We start from the raw sequence: 23,902 nt of genomic DNA on the forward strand, positions 1-23,902 counted from the left end.
CCACATATTTTTAAAGTTACTTTCTAGAATTGCATGAAAATTGCAAAATTAGTGGTAATCTGCTACAGTCCTTAACTCTCCACAGAGATTTTTTTCCAGTGATGTGAACTCAGCTTTTACTCTGTACATTCCCAGTTTAACAAATGTAGATTCAAAAGTTAAGGGGTTTGGGGTTAGGCATAAAAGTATTTTATAAATCTAAGACACTATTATATTATTAGACCACAAGTACAATCTGATAGTTCACTCAGACATTTATAAGACATGACTGAGCTCTGACTGCATTCTGCAGATCCAATCTATATCCACTTATAGCTAAATCAGTACTTAGCCCATGATACCCCAGTGTCTTCTATCCCAGCCAAGAACAGATGGACTCCTTTAGAGTAGTTTCTTATTGGGATCATTTTGGACAATAGCTTTTGATCCATTTAACTAACTCATAATTCACGCATGTATTAATTCATACACATAGTGAATAGATATGCACCGATACCCAAGAAACACAACCCAGCCCTATGCAAAGTGTTGAGTGGGATAAAAAATAGCATCTTTGTTCTCAAGAAAGACCAAACATACAAAGAGAAAATAATAATATAAATGAAAAATAGGCTCAAACTAGACATCACGACAACTAATAAATGCTGAGCTTGGAGGAGGAAGGTTTGCTGTGGCCGGAGCAGTCAGGAGAAGCTGCACATAGGAAGTGGCCGCTGAGCTGGGATTTAAAGGCTGAGTGTAGGGGAGCCTGCGTGACTCAGTCGGTTAAGGTTAAGCACCTGACTCTTGATTTCGGCTCAGGTCATGATCTCAGGGTCCTAGGTTCCTGGGATGGAGCCCCATGTGGGCTCCACGCTAAGCAGGGATTCTTCTTAAAGATTTTCTTTCCCCCTCTCCCTTTGCCCTTCCCCTGCTTGTGTTCTCTGTCTCTCTCTCTGAAATAAATAAATAAATCTCTAAAAAAATAAAATAAAAAGGGCTGAGTGCAAGGTGAGCCTGTGGATATGAAGGTATGTCAGAGGAGCACCATGATGTGAGCAAAATCAAGGGGGCCCAAGATGCATTCCCCAATGTTAGAGGCAATGAGTAGACCATGGTTGGCCCATGTGGCTGGCATATACTAACTTGTGGCAAAGTACGAGGGGATAGGTCTGGAAAAATAAGTTCAAGTGGGAGATTTTATTCTGCAAGCATTGAGGAATGTGGTAGAGTTTGTTCACTGACACCTATAATTACTTCCCCTCCTTTTATGGTCATAGAACTTTCTGATTCAACTGGATACATGGGTTTCTGGAACAAAGACTCTCCCCTCTCCCCCTTAGAGCTGTGAGATGTGAATGGACCCGATGTGTGTTTCTGGGTATGCCCGTAAAGGGAAGAAGCGTGTTTCCTCCCATTCCACTCTCTCCTTTCTTCAGCCTGCGTGTGCAAGTGGAGTGTGCCATGTGGGACCACGTGAGCCAGGGAAATGCCTTAGCGCAGCGGAGCAGCAGGAGAGAAGGGCCTGGCTCCTTGGAGATACTGACCTACGACGTTGAGGAGGATTCGGCTTTTCTACCTAAGGCAGCAGCAGAGCTTTACCGCAGGCTGAGGGGGATCCCGTGTCACAAAGGCAGGAGGTAGAGGGGCGCCTGGTGGCTCTGTCATTAAGCTTCTGCCTTCGGCTCAGGGCGTGATCCCAGAGTGCTGGGATCCAGCCCCGCATGGGGCTCCCTGCTCCGCTGGGAGCCTGCTTCTTCCTCTCCCACTCCCCCTGCTTGTGTTCCCTCTCTTGCTGGCTGTCTCTCTCTCTGTCAAATAAATAAATAAAATCTTTTTTAAAAAAGGGGGAAGAGGTAGAGCCTTGCCCCTTATGAGTGAAAAGCACCTCCTCAGTCTCTCTGAGTCCCTCTTCTTCATTTGTAAAATGGGGATCACGATGCCTACAGATTGCAAAAAAGTTGTAGGGAGCCCAGAAAGTCTGTGTAATACACCTAGCACCCTGGGGCCTGGCCCCTGGTAGGCACCCATGAACGCGTGAGATGAAGAATGATTGCAATGACGTGTTCTAAGGGAGAATAAAGGAGTTTTCAGGATGGTGTAACAGACCCTCCCATACATGCTTCTAAGAGATGCTTGGAGGTGAGGAAATAAGAACTCAGTTAATAGGAAAGATGAATCTGCGTGTAAATCACAGGAGGATAATAAGAAGTGGGGTTGGATAAGCAACATAGCGCTTGGCAGTATTTTTTTTAAAGGGGCGGCTCCTTTTGCCACAGAGGATTCAGTGGTATATTCATTTCTCTTTTCTTTACCTCGCTTGACTCGTTCACAAGAGTGGGAGTTCAGACAAAAGGAAGCTCTCGGAGCATCCTGCTTAAGATTCTCCTCATATTAGATTTGGTTCTCAGCCCATTTTCTGTCAGGCTTCCTGAGATCAGAAAGCAATGCATACAAATTCTCAGGCTCGACAGCGAACTCTCTGGTCTCCAGACTGGAATTTACAGCTGCCTGTAGACATCTCCATCTGCATGTCCTGCGGGCATGTCCAACTCAGTCTGTCCCAAACCAAATTAATTACCCTCCCACACACCCGCTCCCCCTCCAATCTTCTATCTAGGTTAATGCCATTGCCAATTTACCAGCCACAAAATCTAGAAATTTCGGGTCTTTAACTTCTCATTCCACAATCTGCTGCCAATTTTTGTGGATTCACCCTGTTGTAAACTGCTGCATGCGTTCCATTTTTTTTTTTTTTTTTTTTTTTACTTCCATTGTCCGGGTGAGGATCCTTCTCTCTCCAGGACCACAGCAACAGCAATCTAGCCAGCCCCCCTCCAGAGTCTGGAGTGTTCTAGAATTCCAGAGTGGCCAGTACATAAACACAGGTAAAGAATGCCCGCCCCATGGGGTTGCATAATAACTGCACCTGTCTCACTGCCATCAGTTTCTCGCGGTTAAGTTTCTGAAACGCAAATCACTTCTTTTGAAAATACTTCAATGACTCCCCATTTAGCTTATGAAATGAAGTCCCCAAACCTAAATTTCACCCATTTCCTTTCCCAGGGTAGCTCTTCAAGCATCCTGTGCTCTGTCTAACCACATCAAAGGACAAGCTCTGCCCCCCAAATAATACATACTTTCTAACTTCAGAGTCATGGAATGTTCTCCATGGGTTAGCTAAACACTGCTCTTCCTTCCTGACTCAGCTGGAAGGCCGCCTTTTTGGTGTAGCTGCCTTACTTCCCCTCTTCTCAGTCTCCTCTTCCTCACCACGACCCCACTCCCTGTGTCTTCTCCTGTGAATTTTGTCTGTGACCAGCGCAAGGGTCTCGCAACCAGATTTCACAGTGCTTGAGAACAGACACCGTCTCCTAGGGTCATTTCTGAATCTCCAGGGCACTCTGAACGGACTCTTAACTGGCCTGCAAATAATCTTAAGTTTTTACTTCAAAAATGTGGTGATTTTTAGGAAAGAAAGCTTTTGAAAACTCCCAAAGAAATACTTAGCAATTTTGTTTGCAGCATACCCAGTGAACTCCCTCAGCGCTCCCATAATCAATACACTTTCTAAAGTCTCTTGCGGTTTTAATTTTTTATAATTTTATGATTTTTTAAAATATCTGTTATTTATTTGACAGCGAGAGAGAGGGAGAGAGCACAGACAGGAGGAGCAGCAGGCAGAGGGAGAAGCAGGCTCCCCACTGAGCAGGGAACCCGACATAGGGCTGGATCCCACGACCCTGGGATCATGATCTGAGCCAAAGGCAGTTGCCTAACCACCTAACCGACTGAGTGACCCAGGCGCCGCTCTCTTGCAGTTTTATGATTCCAGGCGCAGGGCGCGCGAGAGGCCTGTGTGGACCGCGGCGGGAAAGGCCGTCGGTTCCCGTTAAGCCAGTGCCGGCTCTGGTAGGTGGCGGCCTGAATCTATGCTGGCTGACCTAGAGTACCGAACCAGGCGCTAGAGCAAAATGTCTGAAGTCTAAAAATGTAGAAATTGACTTTTATTCATAATGTGAGGATTTTTTAAACTGCGGTCCATACATGTTTGTTCTTTCTGTGCCTGAGACACATCAACAAATAACGCAGGCCGCCAAGGGGCGCCGGGGTGGCTCAGTCGGTCGAGCGGCTGCCTTCAGCTCCCATCGTGATCTCCGGGATCCTGATCTCCGGGGTCCTGGGATCAAGCCCTGCTCAGCGGGGAGCCTGTTTCTCCCCCTCCCTCTGCCTGCCGCTCCCCCTGCTTGTGTTCGCTCACTCTCTGTCAAATAAGTAAATAAAATCTAAAAAAAAAAAAAAAAAAGAAGCAGGCATTTGGAGAATTTGACCATTTTCCAAATAATTCAAATACTACTCATGGCTGTCTCAATTTTAGGTGAAGTTATGGGGAAGTGGGTGTTGAGGAAATTATAAAAAGGGATGCTTTTGGTTCTGATTGAGGAAAGGATTTACTCAGTTTTCAATTCAATCTATGGAAGAGATAAAATCTGGCAGTTGATTTCAAATATTGCATTTTTTAGACTCATTTTCTTTTTTTTTTAAAGATTTTATTTATTTATTCGACAGAGATAGAGACAGCCAGCGAGAGAGGGAACACAAGCAGGGGGAGTGGGAGAGGAAGAAGCAGGCTCCCAGTGGAGGAGCCTGACATGGGGCTCGATCCCAGGACTCTGGGATCACACCCTGAGCCGAAGGCAGACGCTTAACGACTGAGCCACCCAGGCGCCCCTCGACTCATTTTCTTCTAAAAATTACTTTAAGAGACTGGGATGTGAAAACATTGAGAAGATAAACTAGCATGAATGTGCATATTTTTATAGTATAGCAAATAGCCACATTATTTATCATTCAGCTCAAAAACAAACCTGAAAAGTAAATGGGCATCTTTTCGTCTTTTCTCACTGAGGATACATCCTCTTACAGATTAGTTCCAGAGTTTGGAAATCATTATTGTTACTTTACTCGGTCATTTCTTCCCCTTGCTAATCCTGTTGAGTGGTAAAAGTGCTTATAATGTATAAAAATTGGACACAAATTATTACTCTCTAGAAAATATTTATTGACACATTTTAATTTTCTTTCCATTTTCTGAGAAATAAAAGTAATACACAAAATACAGTAAAATGCACTCTCCCCATTTCAAATAAATATATTTTACTCTTGTAAAAAATTTAATAATCTGTGTAATTCACCACAGTATCTTAATCAGTGAAATAGAGCGAAGACTATCTCTGGTTAAATTGTCACTTATTTTAATGATTCTCATGGCATTTTGTTGGAGAAAAGGAACACTATTCTCTGTAGAATTATATTCAGACTTGCGGACTATTGCTCTTGTTTGGAGAAGACAAAGGTAAGCTCATTTTAAAAAGTGTTGAGTGTCAAAAAGAGCCTTAGTTTAGGAGAAAGGTAGCATCCAAGATTTTGCTGAATGAACTACATTATGTGTAAGCTTTCTTGTTAATACTTCCTAGAGACCTGACTGCGTTCTGAATTATAATGATTCCTATGCATCACACAGGCAATTTTTCAAAATTAGTGGTTAAGTATTTAAATTAACAGTTATGTACGTAATATAAGCCCAAGATGGAATTTTAAAGCTCTATTAACAGGAAAGGTTAAAAATAATGGTGCTATACAGGACAAATTTATCCTTTTCACTCACAATTGTTATTCATAACATTATAAGAACTGAAATCTACTGAATTATACAGACTCAACACAGACTGTTATATACACATAGATCCCTGATCAGTTTAAGACAATGTGTTAAACTTGCTCTTGTAAGTAATAAGAATATTTTAGTAACCAGAAAAAAATCACATTTAGGTAGTCACCAGTCTTCAGAGTTTTCTTATGTATAATCTACCCACTCTCAAAAGAATATGTCACCAAGGAACACAGTTCATTAATAGTGCCTAATGTCCTGTGTTCGGAGTTCATTGGTACATGACACACTAGCAAGCTGATGGAAGGAGATCAAACTTTACTGCGGCTCCAAACCCACCGTAGCAGAACGTGTTTGCATGGATTCAGAGACGCTGGTCAGACTATGCCAAAGCATAAGCCTCAAAGCATAATCATGTTCAGTAAAAATCTTATACAGGCTATAAAGTGGGTATTAGATCTGTCCTCCGCATTATAAAGGGCATCGACCCTTGTCCAGGTGGTGACTTATAAAATGGAACTTTTCCCTCTTTATTTTCAAGGGCAGAAAATTATATGCTTAGTCATTCCTTTATGGCAACATTTTTATTTCTACCCATTTCTGAAACAGATAAGTGTGTGCTCAAAAATTCACAAGTCCAATAAAATAAATTTGTGGTTTCCTCCTTTGACATTCTCTATAATTCCTCCATCTCAAAGTGTGTAGTAAAGCTGTTTGCCATAGACGTGTGTTCAAAGATCCTCGAGAGGCTTGGTTTCAACAGTTCTACTGAGTGACATGACAGGTGCTGCGTCGTGTCATTCTTCAGGGACATCATTTGGTCTGTCCCAGGCTCCCTTCTATCATAATAGAGAGCCCAGAGCAGAGTAATGGTGAGAATCATGGCCAAGATTTGTGTCACTCCAATGGAGATTCCCAGAAACCTTAGCACCTGCAGTTGTTTGGTTCCTCTCAAGAAGGAATACATTTTCTTCCCACAACCCTGGAAAAGAAATAACACAGTATTACTTTGGAGGTGTTACAGAAGGTCAAAATAATGAAAACAAACAATCCATATCAGTTAATGGAACCAAACGATTTGAATCATAAAAGTTGAACACGGTGACTCTCAGCCAGGAACGCCCATGAGGAACTAGAGGGCAGATGGAGGTGAACCCTTTTTGAAAAGCCTGCCCAGGTGATTCTGATGAGCTTTCTCCTTCTTCTGTCTTCCTCACAACCGGAAATTGAGAGCCACTGGCATAAAACACAACTAGAGCAGGGGTTGGTAAACTTTTTTTGTAAAGGGCCAGACAGTCCATCTTTTAGGCTTTGCTGGCCATATGGTCTCAACAGCAACTGCTCATCTCTGCCGTTGTAACCAGAAAGCTGCCATAGACAGACTGATCCAAATTTTCAAAAATAATGCTTCCTTATTTATTATTTGTATTCACTGTGAGATGATAGCTCATTTGGTCAGAGATTTTTCCCCAAGGACCAGGAATGTTTGCCCAGTCTACTGCTGAAATATGCTGGTGGGTGGAAGTCCATCTCTTCCCTTTCCCCAACCCCACATACACACACTTCTGCCCACTGTCTGTAGAAGAAATACACATGGGGGGTTTCTGCCATGACATCAAGTTCTAGTTCCACCAGGTAAGCATTTGAAAGAATCTTTAGCTCCCCTACATGCTAAAGACACCTGACTTTGAATGAAAAGTTAGGTTTTTGTTAGTTTAGTTTTAAGTATAAAAAGCTAAGGAGTGCCTGTGATAGAAGAGAATTCTGAAAGAAGGGGGGGGGAGAAGAAAGGAAGAAAAACTATAACCAAGGATCATGGGAGGAGTGGGGCAAAGGGGGGGAGAGAGAATGTGACTAACAGTTGTCGTAAGTCACTTCTCCAGTGAACAAAGCCTGGAGAACATTCCATGTCTCCATTGAATCCACAACAAAGAAATGATAATTCACTCTTCTAAAGGAAAGCTAATTCTAAATGAAGGTGAAAATCTAGGAAAGAATTTTATAATAATAAATTTCAAGAACTTAGAAGATTTTGAGATTTTACTCTATTTGGAAGCAAACAAATTAGCCTGTCACAGTTGCATGGACTTCTGGCAGAAGACAGAGACCAGACGTTATTACTCATAGCAACAGCAATGGCCAGAGTACGAGCCAGCTCCTCGAGATCCAAGGGCAACACGGAGACAGCGGATCATGCCTGCGGATACAGTGGGTTGCATTATGGAAGAGAAACCTCAAGTTTAGGGAACCCTAATCTTTCATAATGGACAGTAAACATACTTGTCTTTGCTTTGGAGAAAGACATTATCTTATTATACTGGACAGTAAATAAACCCATCCTTTCCTCTGGAGGGAGACACTAGCTCTACCTTCAAGGCTGTTTTCTGTGCAAAAACCCTTGAAAAGAGGGGCACCTGAGTGGCTCAGTCAGTTAAGTGTCTCACTCTTGATTTTGGCTCAGGTCATGATCTCAGGGTCATGAGATCAAGATCCCTCTCTGACTCCAAGTTCAGCATGTCCCTCTCCCTCTGCTCCTCCTCCCCCTCGTTCTCTCTCTCTCAAATAAATAAATAAATAAAATCTTTAACAATAAAAAAAAAAAAAGCCTTGAAAAGATAGTCCAAAACAAAAGCATCCAGTGCTTCCACTCACAGGGCATGCAGAAATGCAAGAGACCCATGGAAAATGAACTCCCAACAAGAAGAACTTGACTTTTCAACACTTTTCTTCTGAGTTTTTGGTAACAGTGACTCGGTCTGCTTACCCTATTGAGGCAGCTACTTGAATAAAAGGAAATCGATAATTACTTAGGAAATTGCTTCCTTGTTTTCTTCTCCAGATTCCACAAAGAACTCAACTAAATCAAGGAAAGCAAGACTACCGAATCACTTGTTAATATGTGTGTTATATTGGAGGCGAAGAATGAATAATGAATAATACATAATTCTTAGATTTTCAAAGATACTGATCAGTAACTTTACTCCAGTAAGTCATTATTCTCAAGAAACAAAAAATCATGTAAAACTAATCATAGATATATTTAAGAGCTTTTTCTGGTCAACCACGTAATGCTAATTAACAGCAAAAGATTAGCAAAATGTCATTGATTTCACCAAAAGCAAAATTAAAATATTTAAAATGTAATACTAATTAACACTGGTTTAATAAAATCACTTCTCTGGCCATCTGGCTTTTTTAGTACACACACAAATATGCACGTACATGCGTGCATACACATACACGCACACACATATTTTGTGTGTCACAAGGAAAATTCACCGAAGTTCAGATCCTTTTCAAAGAGTTTCACTCAGCTAGTCCATCAGAGCCAACTCACTCTTATGTTTATGTGTAATTCTAACAAGCATCCTTGCATGACACAGGATAGAATAATAGTTAAACCACAGAGCCAGAATTCTGAATTTTAAATCCCTGCTCTCCTACTTATAAGCTATGTGACTTTGGGCAAGTTACTCTCTCTGTGCTTCAGTTTTCCCATCTGAAAAAGATAATAATAGTGCCTACCTACCTGGGATATTGGGAAAATTAAATGAATAAGCACACTTAATACTTAAAGTGGGGTCTAGTACATGGTAAGAGTCCAATGGGTGTCAGTTCTGATCTGATGTGCTGGCCACTGGGCATTGACGCGACAGCCCTTGCTCATAAGAGCCACGGTGGCTGATGTGTGCTTCAGGATAGTGAAGTAACAATCTAAAAGGATTATTTGCTACTGAGACATTGATCACTAGCCTTCTCACGAAGCAGAGAGGTATTTAATATAGTTTGGAAAGGGTCACATTCAAGACAGTGAAATTTAAAAGGTTTAGCTCCAAACATTTGGAAAATTAATCTATATGGATACATTATTTCACCTCATTGCCGGTACCAGATCACCACATCCATCTTTAGAAAAAAGAAATTGATGTAAAATGGCTGTAGATTATGTTTAGTTAATTCCTTACTGATATTCTCAGTACTAAGAATAAAAATGGATGTTTAATAAGTAAATAAATGATCAGTTAGAATGGACATATCAATAATCTGGCAATAATAAAATGAACTTCCGAATTAAATGTAAACCATTCAAGAAATACAAATAGTGATGTTTCAATCCTATGAAATGCTTTAAGTCAATTATCATTTGATTTTTACCTTTTCAGTAGTCACTGCTACTTAAATTTTACCTAGACAGTTCTTCTTCTTCTTTTGTGATACCATATTATGAATGAGGCAGTGTATTCATGATATATAATTCTTCTTATTGGCATAGATCTCCTACCCCTTTTGACTAATTCATTCTAACTTAAAAACATACAGGAAAGGTAATGTTTCTTTTTCAAATCTGTGAGTAAATTCAAGCAGAGACTGATAACTAAACTACAGTCTATAGTGTTTCGTATTTTGGCTTTGGGGAAAGTCAGTTCTAATTATATTTTAAACAACCACATTTATAAAGAAAGGTATAGTAAATTATACCATCCAGGATGGTTTGGGGGATGGGATATACTCACTGACTGTTCTAGAGTGGGAGGGGACTTTGGAAATTAATGAGTTCAACTTTTTAACCTTTAAAAATAAGGCTAAAAAGCACTTCCAGGACATCAGCAAAACTGGCAGAGACAGGACCTCTAATAACCAAAGCTTGTAGCAATCTGAGGAGCATGAATCCAGAAAAGTACCTAAGTCTCCGTCAGAACAGCGCTCTCTGCCACATTTTAATTACCCCTCTCCCATCCCCTCTCCCCAGCTCTGCAGTAGCCTAGAAAATCCCATACAGCCCATAATTACGGTGAAAACCAGTGGCCTGGAAGCCAGAGGCAACAGAATAGGATTGGAGCTCCTTCAAAGCCCCATTCTCAGAGAATCTTCATTATTTGTCCTATCTCGGGGTGCCCTGGAAGACCTCATTTGCAAGGCTGTTTTTCTTTGAACCTGAATTGGACCTCCACCAGCCCAACAGCCTTTTCCCTGAGGGTGTTTGTCAAAAGCAACCAGAGGAACACTGAGGTTGCCTGAGGCAGTGCATAATAATTGCACACAATGAGCTAGTCAAAAAGCTTAAAAAGAAAATCTGGGGGAATGAGAAGTCCACAGGGGCCTTGGCAGAGCTCTGGGATACTTGTGGGGTCTGCCCAGGGCTGGGTACATGCTAGGGAAAGACCCAGGAAGGCACTAAGCGCTTACCTCTGGGTGACTTTGAGGCTCTGTGCCCCCTTGACAGAGACTGCGAGGCTTACTGGTTCCAGGCATCTTAAGGAAATCTCTGTTCATTCATTAACTGACCCCTAAGTTAACTGAGCAGACTTCAGTGGCCACACGTGACAAAGAACACAGAGTTTACAGAATCCGTTCAGGAAAGTTATTAAGGAACAAGCAAGCAATAACCACAGCAAACTTTGGGGAGGGAGGAGAATCTGATTTCCAGGGCTGCCACACTGTATTATTTAAAATGTCTGGTTCTCAACAACAATAACAAAAGTTACAAGATGTGCAAAGAAACAAGAAAGGATGGCTCATAAACACACAAGAAGAGCCTTCAAGGAAAATGCACTTCTAATGAAAGGATTTCCCTGCCTCACTAGACAATCCTGTCCACACTTGAAAACACGAATTCTTCAACTTTTCCTTATTGGAACGTGTCTTCTTAATAAGATGTGTTGGTCCGGGTTCTGCTTTCAGGTGATCTCTTTTCCATAAGGCGGAGAGCGTATCTGAAACCATGAACTATTCTCTTCTCCTAACTAAATATTCCTAATTCCCTCAACTTTTCTAAATATATACACTGCATCAGCCTACTGAGCTCTTTCTGGATTGTGCTGATTTGGTCAATGTTTCTCTGAAAATAACACTGATTTTTAACTTAAAAAAACTAGAAAATGCAGTAAAATATTAAGACAACCAGGGCTGTTCTGAAGGTTTGGATTCCGGCCAAAAAGCTTTTCAGGTTCCCTGGAAGTGTGGACATGCGGTTGTAGCCTGTGACACATAGTCAGGACCTGGCCTCCTTCCGGATCTCGGGAATGATCCCTAAAGTTTATCTCTGCGTTGAGATGGGCAAGGGTTGTTTATTCAAAGCAAAGATCTTAGAATCTTTGTTTTTTATAACAATATGTCAGCCCTATCACTACCTCATTTCGTTTACAAAGTACATAGATAACCCCTCAAACAAGACAGAGTTTTAGGACTTCGGTTTGTCATTAGAATTCATTAAATACAGGGGCGCCTGGGTGGCTCAGTCAGTTAGTGGCTGGCTACCTACCTTAGGCTCGGGTCATGAGCCCAGGGTCCTGGGATGGAGCCCTGCGCAGTGGGGAGCCTGCTTCTCCCTCTCCCTTTGCCCCTCCCCCTGCTCCTGCTCTCTCTCACTCCCGCTTTCTCTCTCTCAAATAGATAAATAAAATCTTAAAAAAAAATGAATTCATTAAATACAAATCTTTCTATACTGCACATAATTTAATATTTTTTGATGCTGACCCAGAAGGCATTGTAGCAACTTGTAACATATCAAGCATCATGCCGAATATCGGTGAATCATTTACACCATTACTTAAAGTTAGGGATTAAGTTTCCAACAGAACATTCCTCTTCTTGAGGGTACTATTTTCCCAGATTCCTGTGTAAGCACTGTATAGAAGCCCTGTCCTCCTCAGCCACTCTCAACTCTTCACAGAAACAGCTCCCGGGCTGAGGGTTCATTCCACAGCATCCTCATTGAAGGAATTCAATCTGAACACAAGTTGGGAGCTTATTTTCAGACAGTCAGATAATCATGCATGAGGTTTACACTTTCCAGCGAAACTTGGAAACTTTTGTTGAAAAACAAGACACCAGGTCTAGAGAAAAAAATACAGATGTGTCTCTATCTACCCTATTGTACTATTCATAGAGACTCGGTTGCATAAACAAACATTTCTGTTGAGTGAGTCAAAGAGGAAACAGAAATGTTAAAGTTCAAAACTGCATTCCATTTCACAATGGGGGTTTTATGCAGAAGTGGAAAGAACTGAATTATACTTATTTGCTTTCTCAAAATAAAGTACTCTAAGTTGATTTATCTTGAATATTTTTCTTCCTAAATAAAGCTATGTTAGTCCTACATTAATAACTTCAGAAAATTCAAAGGTCTGAATAAGCATAATGGCTAACCTAGTTTACTCACTGAAATATTAAAATTCTGGTCAACTATTAACTGTAAATAATAACTACTTTTTTATCAGAGAAAAAAATCACTAATCCCTACATTTCCTAGAATCTATTGGAAGGCATGTCAGGATTCCTCATTTCACTTGAGGAAATGATATACTTGAACTTATGCTCTGATCTATCTCCAAAATGATTTTCTAACATTGGAAGAACCCGTCGGCTTTTCAGTATTCAATATTCACAGGCCACATAAAAAAATTAGGCAGACTTCTAATCAGCTTATGAAGATAAAGTATAAATAAAACCTAGGTGCCAATACACGCCAGTATTCATATTTTTCTAATGGATGTTTGGTAATAAACATGACTCTCAAGTTTGAAATGACTGTGTTAATTATCAGGTACAGATATATCATCTTCAGCCTTATTTCTTCTAAAATAAAAAAACCTGAATGCAGTTAATGGGTCCATGAGCTTTACACAGGTTGCATCAAATGTTCTCCACCGATAATCATAAATGCTGCCAGGAAAGAAATGTTTCTTTTAAAAAAACATTAAATAGCAAGTAATAAAATTCACTATAGGACTTTTTGTTCTCTTAAGACTAAGGCTAACCAAACCCATGCATAGGAAATTCAGTAGAAAAAGTCTTCCTATTTCTTTTTTAAAAGATTTTATATTTATTTATTTATTCATTCATTCATTCATTCATTTTTGAGAGAAAGAGACAGCAGAGAGAGAGCAAGAGCAGTGGGGAGGGGCAAAGAGAGAGCGAGAAGCAGATGACGGGCTCGACCCCAGGACCCTGAGATCGTGACCTGAGCCGAAGGCAGACACTTAACTGATAAGCCACCCAGGTGCCCCAAGTCTTCCTATTTCCTAATGACAGTCCCTTATATCTTGTTTAATTCTCACAATATCCCCATCGGAGAGACAGAATCACCAATTTAAAAGACTGCATCTACGGAACATCTTTCATTTTTCAAAAAGATGTGGTTGTAAAGAGACTCTAGAGTCAGAAAACGCAGCCAGTGCTGCTCTGGTGTGTGGGGCGAGCTCCAGCAGTGGGCGCTCCCAGACCCAGGGAGCAGAAGCAAGTTTACAAGCTGCTCCTTCAAACTGTCTCTCATTGGGCCCTTTGGCCACCTAAATTTCGTCTGTAAGAAGCAGGAAGGTGTTAAAACAAGCGAAGTGGGAAACCACGTGAAGTTCCCAAACCTTGACCTAAAAATCTACTTTCAGCCAGCACAAACGTATATAACTAGAAAATGCATACTTTTCCTGTATTGACTCGCAAAACTGGGTGCAATTTGGCTAGTTAAAAATCTAATCATAGATCGTTAATTGTTCTATTTACTTTAATAAATACATTAATATATCACAATTATTGTCATTGCTGTCATCAGCTACCACCATACATTGAAGATTAATGTTGATTATGTGCCAAGTGGTTTGCTAAGTGTTTCTCATTAAGAAGCCCGATGTATCTTTGTACTACTAGAATGAGGTAGGTACTCTTATTATCTCATTACACAAATAAAGACATTGAGGTTCACAAGTGAAAAAGAAGCTGCAAACACTCAGCTTGTTCCTCACCGTGTTATTCCACATCTCAAAATCTTTGTGTCTAAAAATATGGGCTTTGGAATCAAATAGGTCTGAACTCAGTCATTGACAAGCTATTACACGGGGTTAGATCACTTAGCCTCTTTGTGCCTCACTTTTCTTACCTGTAAAATGGAGATAACAATACTGTGCCTTAGTAGAAATAGTTTAGGACTTCAATAAGGTCATGCATGTTTACAGAGCTGTACCAACGTGTATCTTATTTGAAAAATCCAAGGTGTACTTTCCAGTCCCTAATTTACTTTACTTCTCAGCTATGACTCCCCTCCACTCCTGGGATTTACTGTAAACAGGCCCTGTTCTAAGGGCTTTACAGATGTTAACTCACTTTCCAAAGGAGGCTGACAGGGGTAATTTGGTTATACGCATTTTGCAGCTGAGAAAAATGAAACAGAGACGTGAAAACCTTGACCAAGGTCACACAGCTAGTAAGGGGCAGGGCGAAGATTTAACCTCCAGAGTCTGGCTTTGGAGCCTAGTCTTAACCTCTGAACCATGCTTCCTCACTAAGGAAACTCATTCCTAAAGACCTCTCCTTCCTTGACTTCTAGGACACTGCTTTCCATTTCTCCTCTGTCTCCAATAGGTGGGTCTCCCCTCTGTCCTTCCGTGGCGCTGTCCCCTGACTTTGTCCTCTGCCGCAGACATCACACCATCTCTTTGTGTGACCTCGTCTCCCCCCATGCATTCATTGCCTCATCTACACTGACAATACCTGTAAACTGCTAGTCCCCCCACCTGCTCCAGTCTGTTCTCCACTTCTGCACAGTAATCAGTGTTGTCTGTGGGAACACAGCCTCCCAGCCAGAGACCACACTTCCCAGCCTCCCTTGCAGCTAAGCAGGGCCAAGTGAGCCCTTGCTGATGGAATGGGAGCAGAGGTGATGAATGTAGCACTGAACACGTTGGGTGTTCTTCCTATGCCCTTCTTCTTCCCACTGACTGGAACTGGAGCAAAACAGGGGCAAGTTTGGAAGACTATTAAAAAAAGACGAAGCTGTCTCACTATCCTGGGTCCCTGGAGGAACCCATGCAGCACAGGTGCCCGGCAGCCTGGCCCCTCTACCTCTTCATGAGAGAAAAATAGACTCCCACCTTATTCAAGTCACTGCGTTTGGAACGAGTGCTTTCCCTGTGCAGTCCACACAAAATCCACCTGTCTAACTGAATGAGGTCTACGGAGTGTCGTCTGATGGCTCACATGGCTCACCTGCAGCAGTTTCCCACCCCTGCTCCCTGCCTGGAGACCCAGCCTTCACCTGCGCTCTGCTTCGCAATGCCCACATAACGATTTTGAAGCACACACCTGAAACTGTTACTTCGTGCAGGGCTTCTTTCGGGCCAAAATATTGTAATGGCTTTCTTCTGTGTAAAAACTCTAAAGGCAACATTTGCAAGTCTTCCTTAACAGAGGACGAGAAGAGATGTGGAACCGTGAATAGGTAACAGGAAACCTACAATGGAGCGATGTCAGAAAGAGAGGGAAAGAAAAGAATACACTTGTATACCTGCAGCAAAACTGGCAGAACGTTCGGAGCCCGATTAGATCAAGCAAAGCCCAAAGATGAAAGGTATTTTCCCCCTACCAAGCACAAACTGGTCCTGCAGGGCTCTGGGTGATAAAACAGACATCACCCCGAGTCAGAGTCGACCCGACCCCCACTGACAGTTGCTGAGGAGATAATGGAGTCTGCCGAGAGGCAGGAGGGAGTGTCTTTGACTTCATATAAAAGAACCCCGAGAAGGGAACTTCTTGGGGATATTCCATCTAAATAACCACTGAGCCTGAAAGCTGCTGACCGATTACTATCCGGGCAGGAGGCTCTGTGTGCATATCTGAGAACGGAGTTTCATTATGAATAAATCAGAATCCCACGACTACTCAGTGCTAAGCCTTCCTTTCATAATCATGCCTCAAATTTGTGAACGTGCTTGCCTTTCTGTTTGGAGAACTACTCACAGACGTTAGCATAAAATGCATGCGGTAGCAGGATAGTCAGGCTCTTCCTAACGTAGTGCCTGCCCTGTCCAGCCCCGTCCAGCCCTGTCCAGCCCCGTCCAGCCCTGTCCAGCCCTGCCAGGAGGCCCTCCTCGCGCCCCCTAATCCGCTGAGCTTCCAGCTCCAACTTTGCACCACGGACCTTTTGCTTGCAGTGCCCTTTTCGGCCCCATGCCACCCAAATATTTGCTGCGTGTGTCTACCCCGGTTCATCTCAACGAATGACAAGCCCCTCTAAGTTCCCACATTGCGCATGTCAAACATAAACGCAATGGTAATTAAAGATTGCCTACCTTGTGTCTGGCTCCTTCTTGTGCCCAATTTAGGTTCATCTAATTCCTGTCTCTTATGCTAGCCACTGATGTGCAGATCCTTACTATGCAGACTTGCCTAACTTTATGTTAATGCAACTGGCCAGCACCTGGCCGGGGGCCTAAACTGTGACCTCTTGAGTCCTGCCCTGCACTTCCCCTTCAACACTCTCCCCTCATTTGTGTGTGTGTGTGTGTGTGTGTGTGTGTGTGTGTGTGTGGTGATTTACTTGGTCATAAGAAGAATCCTACTAGTAATTTAAGAGCCGGGTAACCTGGGAGAAAAATAATCAATCTCTTGGGGCACCTGGGTGGCTCAGTCGTTAAGCGTCACCTTCAGCTCTGGTCATGATCCCATTGTTCGGGGATCGAGCCCCGCATCGGGCTCCCTGCACAGCGGGAAGCCTGCATCTCCCTCTCCCACTCCCCCTGTTTGTGTTCCCTCTCTTGATGCCTCTCTCCCTCTGTCAAATAAATAAATAAATAAAATCTTTGAAAAAAAAAATCAATCTCATCACTATGTAGAACTTGCCAGAAAGCCATACCCCTATCTCCCACCAACTTCTTTTGTATCTACAACCTTCTGTCATGCATCTACCGCAGAGAATTGCTAAGGAAATATTTATGTTTAGGATGTCGTGTGTCAAAATTATAAAAATCAAAGTTGTTTCTATTAGTCGAAACAGATATATAGTATTGACTCAGCTCTCTAACTGTTAACAGGAGAAGAGTGTTAACAGAAAGTGTTGAGGGCTGAGATGTTGCCCAGGAAAAAAAAAGGGGCGTAGACTATAAAGCCAGTACCATTTGCCAACAACAGCAGGGTACCAAGGAGATAAGGAGGAACAGACCTCCAACCTGTGAGGGAGGACAGCATGAATTCATGACCCTCAGCTCGCATAGTAGATAACACACAACAGAGAGAACAAAAACTTAAAACGGACCATCCGAGGGGCACCTGCATGGTGCAGTCCGGTAAGCGTCTGACTCTTGGTTTCAGCTCAGATTGTGATCTCACCATCCTGAGATCGAGCCCCGCGGGGGGGGGGGCTCTGCACTCAGTGCAGGGAGTTGGCCTGAGATTCTCTCTCTCTCTCCCTCTGCCCCTTCTGCTTGTGCTCTTGGACGCGCCCGCACAAAAAATGAACCGTCCCACATGGTTCACTGTGAGCTGCCCCACCTCTAACTGGGATGAGGCGGGGGAGCCTCCCTATATGTCCACGTACCTCCTGTGAGCACTGCAGACCTATACATACTTGTCACCATCTGGGTCCCTCCTCCTGTAAACCAAGGCTCAGAGAGATCTCATCCCTTCACTTCCAGCCCCTGCCCTTCCCTATCACGCTGTTTGTAGATGTTTTCTGTTACTCAGAGAAGAAACAAAGAACCACTTTAAAGAGGCAGAAATGGTTTGGGGCAAAATTACTTGTCACCAAGGGAATCCTAAAGACTATTTGCTATTCAAACCCAACACCACATGGAACCTATAAAGACTAAGGGTCTGAAAGGAAAGTGTTCCGAAGGCACTCAGCTGTGTGGAAACCGTCTCTCTGTCCAGCCCTCGTATGAACTGCTGTGACTACTACCTTTCTGAAGGAGCAGTCAATATCTTTTCATAGCGGTCTTTCTTCTAACTACAAAACAAAGAAATTTGTCTATGGGGGTACACTTTACTATACTCTCTGTTCCTCTTTGTTTTACGTTTTGACGTGGTCTATTTGAAGTAGGGCCTGTCGTGCACCTGTTTACTTCCATGTACTCTCCTTGAAGCGGCATACAGAGGAGGAAAATGGCATTTCAGTCCCTCGGAGGAGATGTTTATGCTTCATTTCATACCTGGGGTAGCAAACACTCAACTATCTCTACAACTGTGGTTCTTCACACTTTTAGGTATGAAACCCCCAGAAAAGCTGATGAAAGCTATGGACGCTAGTCACGGAAAAAAACGCATATAAAATATTGAAAACAATTTCAGCAATATCACCTTTCCCTTGAAGCCCGTCCCACAAGAGCATAGGTCCACGGGCAAGAGACTGGGAGTCCCTCTCTGCAAAGCCTTTTTCTCTGCTAGCCTTTCTTTATTTTTCTGTCTCTCTGTTTTGTTTTGTTTTGTTTTGTTTTGTTTCTCCAGATCAGGTCTAGACAGAGAACTTTAGTAACGATATGGTAGAAAACTCAGCAAGTGAGAGAAGAAAGAGACGCATCCCAGTCCTGTATTCTACCAACTTCAACTTGGTGTCTGATGTTTTGCTGAGGTCAGGTCACGCACCTAGTATTTCGAGAGTGTCGTTACACAAACAATCCCAAAGAACTAGGTAGTAAGCAGTCAGTAATCACTGGTCTCGACTAGCCCTGGGTGGGTTGTGGACTTATAGTTTCTTAGGGTAAAAAAAAAAAGTCTTCAGCGGATCTTTGCATGGCTGCATCCTTCCCATCAATCGCTCTCAGTTCAAATGTCACTTCCTCAAAGAGCGGGTTCCTAACCACTCCTAACCATCCTAAGTAGCTCCCTCGCCAATAAAGCCATTCTCCAGCACACGACCCTATTTAGAGTCTTCAAAATGCTTTTACCACTTCCTGGAATTATTCTTTATTGCGGCTTTTATCTTGCTAAATGTCTATAGTCCTAACTAGAATATAAGTTATACAGGAGAGATTTTTGCCGGCAACATTCTCTGCTATATGCTCAGCATTAACGAAAGCACCCAGAGCCCAGGAGGCACTCACATCACATTTTGACTTAATAAATGTGATGGAACCAAACTGATGATCAGCAATACTTTCATCTGTGATTCTTACATCTATGCTTTATCCAAGTGTGTAGTTCATTACAGGCACTGGAGAACATGTGTACCACATCCGACAGTACCTCTGATGGGAAGGTTTCTAAAATGTGCAATTGTCGCTATATTTTTGCTCTGTCATTTTTCACAGGTTTCAAGTGTGTCATAAAATATTATTGGGTCAGGGACCATGCAGGCCACCAGATGGTTGCGAATGATTTATTTCCTTGATTTCAGACTACTGAAGAAAGATTGCAGGAAGAAAGCCAGTTCTTATCTCTGAGCTTACAGAATATGAAAGATAGAAGGGACCTTGGAGTTCATCTAGTCCAGATCCACTCTTAATTTAAAAACCCATCCTACCCGCCAATGACATGGTTATCTGACCTTGACTTTCATATTTTTAGTGATGAGACACTCATTATTTTACAAGAGAACCTGTGTCACAATTGGACGGATTTTGATGAGCAAGGTCTTCCTTGTATTGATTCAAAATTTCCTTTCTGTAATGTCTGGCCCTTGGAGCAACAATGAGTAAGTCTAGTTCCTGTTCTGAATGAGGAACTTTGAAATATTTGAAGACATCTAAAATATCTCCCCTTAGTATTTGCTACTTCGGAACAAGCAAAGTAAATACCTTCTGCTGTCCCTCTCTTGTTCCTCCCTGTTAGACCCCTCATCTTCCAGGTGCATGGTGTCTGCTGTCCCTCTCTTGGGGACCCTGTTAGACCCCTCATCTTCCAGGTGCATGGTGTGTGGGCACTCTTCAATTAGGAAACATATGTTCTCCAGGGCAAAGTGGAACTAAGTCCTATTTTTAATGATGGATTTAATTGTACTTGTGCCATAAAGCTACTAAGTGATCCACTTTTGTAAGTCAACTATGCATATAATTATGCACTATATCATTACCAATACCAGCATCTGTTATTAATTATAAAATGTAAGAGCAGATTTAGTCTGATATAATGAACCTCTATCTCTGCAGGAAGTCTGTCTAAAGAACATCTCGTAACTGACAATGCCAGCTTGCTACTGAAAGTCTTTTGATGAAAATATGAAAAAGCCTTTCAAGTAATCTGGTTCCTCAACTTGCACTTGCACAATCGTGTGGCTACTTTCAATCTCAAAATTCATGCAACAAGATTTTATAGACAGCCTGAAAGTAAGGCATTCCATGATAAATACTACTAGTGGAAATAATCTAAGACAAACTAGTAAAAATGGATTGCATTTTTACAGCAAGAAAATTTTATCAAATGTTCAACTGAACGCTTTTCAACTAAACAAAGTTCAATTGAAGTGACTCTGCCCATATTCAGACTTTATGGGAAGATCTGATAAATGGATTCATGTTTTGCCATTCTTATGATCAATGTTGGTTATAATCATATTAACAGTATTAATCCCTAAAGAAGGTAGAGATTATTATATATGGTGGTGTAGCCCAGTGATTTCCCATATTGACTTGCCACTCCTAAAAACTAACAGAAGTTCGCACTAGGAAAGTTGGAAAGGTTTCAATTCACGTCTATACTTACATCTATGCTGTAATCCTCTGTGTCTTTAAAACCTAGTAGTGAGTTATAATGTATTTGAAAATCCACAATTATGTTTGCATTTAATGATATCTTGGAAATGTTCGGTACTGTTTTCTGTTTTATGGAATGAACAGCTTTAACTGTTAAACTTGTTAGTTAATCATCCTTACTTCAAACTTTCACCCAGAAAGAAAGATGTAGCATAATCACGGAGAGTTCCGAGACATTGACCCAATAATTCTTTGATTATCTTTTCAAATAAACAACCTGAGTAATTGAGTTGTTTCAACAATTTTTGTTGAGTTGTGTTCCCTCCAAATGTATGTCCTCCAAATGTCCTAATCCCCAGAATCTCAAAATGTGATCTTATTTGAAAATAGACTCATTGCAGATATAATTGGTTAAGACGAAGTCGTCCTGAAGAAGGGTGGGTCCCTAAAGCACTCTGGTGTCCTTATGAACAAGGTGAAATCTGGAGATACACACGAACAGGGAGAATTCCATGTGAAGATGAGGCAGAGATCGGGTGATGCTTCTCCAACCAAGGAACACCCAAGATTGCCATGAAGCCATGAGAAGCGGAGAGACGGGCTCAGAGTCTCCCTCACCCCCCTCAGAAGGAGCCAAGCTTGCTGACACCTTGATCTCAAGCCTTCGAGCCTTCAGAACCATGAAGCAATAAATACCTGCTGTTTAAGTCACTCACTCTGTGGTACTTTGTTACAGCAGAGCCCTAGGAAAGTAATACAGCTCTGAGTCTCAAAAAAAAGTCCTTGGCGCACTTCTCTGTGGCATGTCTGCAGAGCCCAAAGCACTTTATTTTGGATCTGCTTCATGTGGCATAGTCTTGTCCTCTGAGATGAATTTTTTAACAGCCAAAATCTACTCATATCTAAGATATAAAGATGATGGATCATTCGTGTACGTAATCTACCATCTTTTCCCAATAGTTCACACCATAAATTAATGGACCTGATTTTTGTGCATCTCTATAACTGACTTTGGCAGCCTAAAAGATGTTTTGAACAATAATAGTATTTCTAGGGAAAAATGTATAACCTTCTAAGGTAACCATCTTGAAATACATATACATATAAATGCGTGTTTTATAAATCATGACATTCTGTTTTAAAGTTTCATCCTTATAGAGCTGTATTATGTACGTGTGTGTGTGTGTGTGTGTGTATGCACACGTATGGATGATATATTATGAATAGTATGAGTCGCTACTTTATGGTAAGCCAGAGGTTTTCAATAGCGTTGTCTGATACCCAGATGCTTGACTAGATGTTTCTGGGAAATGATCCCAGCCCCTCAGCCCGAGCAGCTCCCCCTCCATCTGATTTACATTTTGAGCTTCCATTCTAGATCAAGACTGCAATAAAATTTTCTGCAATGTGGAAATGTCTTATATCTGCATTGTCTAATACAGAAGCTGCTAGTCTCAAGTGGCCTTTAAGCGTCTGAAATGTAGCTATTTCAACTAAGGAAATGACATTTTAATTTAATTTAATTTTAATTTTAATAGCCACATGTAGCTATTGGCCACTCTACTGGATGGTGTAGTTCTAGATTTTAATTTGAATTAAGATTCCGCTGCTAACAAAGTTCGAAAACCACCACCAAAAATGAAGGAATAGGAAAACTTCTGCTAATAAAGGAATAACTGATGATTCGGATAAATTCTCCTAGAAAACACAGACATGCAACTTTCTTGGGCATGTGATGATTGATTTTAAACCCAGTGAGCATTCAACTCCATTAAACCTGCCAACTAAAACTAACATCGCTGATCATTAGCCAGTAGGGGGAACTGAAGAGTAGAGGACAGCGTTTTCCCTGGAGAGTGGGATTTATTATTTTTTTTCCTACATATGTTTTAGTCTACGTGGAGGCCCTAAAATACATATCCTGTTTGGGAACTCCAAACCCTGTCTTCCCGAATATCCAGAGTTCTTTCCACACCCTGGGTGGATCTGTTTTTAAAGGATCCCTAGGACGCAACAGAAATTGGTTCTAGACGATACAGTTTAAAAGCCAACTGATTCTAAACCTAGTCTTTCCCAATTTGCTTTGTTAACATGTGATAATGGTCAGATTTTTATATTGATTTTTAGCTTTCTCCTGTTTCTCCACATACCAGAGAAAAACTTTAAGGGCCTTTATATTTAGAAGAGGCAAATTTCATTGCCAAGTTGTTGATTCTTTACTTAAAAGTCATTATAAGAAAACTCGTATGCATGATACGTTCACCACGTATGGCCATACCTCTTGATAAAGGTCGCTGAGATCTTCCTGGTGGGCCTGTTTGGAACATCCTGGGAATTCCCTAACACAACAGGAATCCGGGGGCCAGTCCATCTCTGTCATTTCCAGCCAGTCAGTGAAGTACACCACTCCACAGCACTTAAACTGCAAAAGAATGACTGGTCAGGCTCAGAAACTACACAAATATTTTCTTAACTTACAGAAGATTAAGCGTTAGATTTCTTAAATTTTTGTACCCAGAGCTAAACTCACTTCTGTCATCACCTAACGATACGTGTACATTCTATATTGACAAAGAAATGCAGTGAAGGACTCCATCACGGAACAATTCTGAACAATAATGCTCATAACCCGAGAAACCGGATGAGGCATGACCGAGTCTCTCCCCAACTGTGCAGTCCTCTACAAGTGATCAGATAGCAACAGACTCAATATGCACAGTAACGAAACAATTAACTAGAAGACTATAGTTATCATTAAACTTCTAGCCACGAAAGAATAGTTGACCAATCTATTTGTGTATCATCTCGTTACCAATTTAGCTGCTTAAAAAATTCAAAAATTAAATGAAAAGTTTTA

General features: G+C 41.7%; 1 protein-coding gene across 6 annotated transcripts in view; it reads right to left on the reverse strand.

The window, feature by feature from the left end:
* Positions 1 to 5,020: 5,020 nt before the first annotated feature.
* The window catches only part of TSPAN12 (tetraspanin 12), a 62,466-nt gene continuing 43,584 nt past the window's right edge, over positions 5,021 to 23,902 (reverse strand). For 4 of the 6 annotated variants that reach the window (XM_026510082.4, XM_026510090.4, XM_026510115.4 and 1 more), the window contains 2 exons: positions 23,324 to 23,467; positions 5,021 to 6,632 (listed from right to left, as the gene is read on the reverse strand). In XM_026510082.4, coding sequence (XP_026365867.1) covers positions 6,327 to 6,632; positions 23,324 to 23,467 — 450 coding nt within the window. In that variant the 3' untranslated portion in view covers positions 5,021 to 6,326. Of the gene's footprint in view, positions 6,633 to 15,727; positions 15,876 to 23,323; positions 23,468 to 23,902 lie in introns of all 6 variants that reach the window. The other 2 variants (XM_044387877.3, XM_057304195.1) reach the window with 1 other exon arrangement.

This window comes from Ursus arctos, unplaced genomic scaffold (assembly GCF_023065955.2).
Source record: "Ursus arctos isolate Adak ecotype North America unplaced genomic scaffold, UrsArc2.0 scaffold_3, whole genome shotgun sequence".
Lineage (NCBI taxonomy): Eukaryota > Metazoa > Chordata > Mammalia > Carnivora > Ursidae > Ursus > Ursus arctos.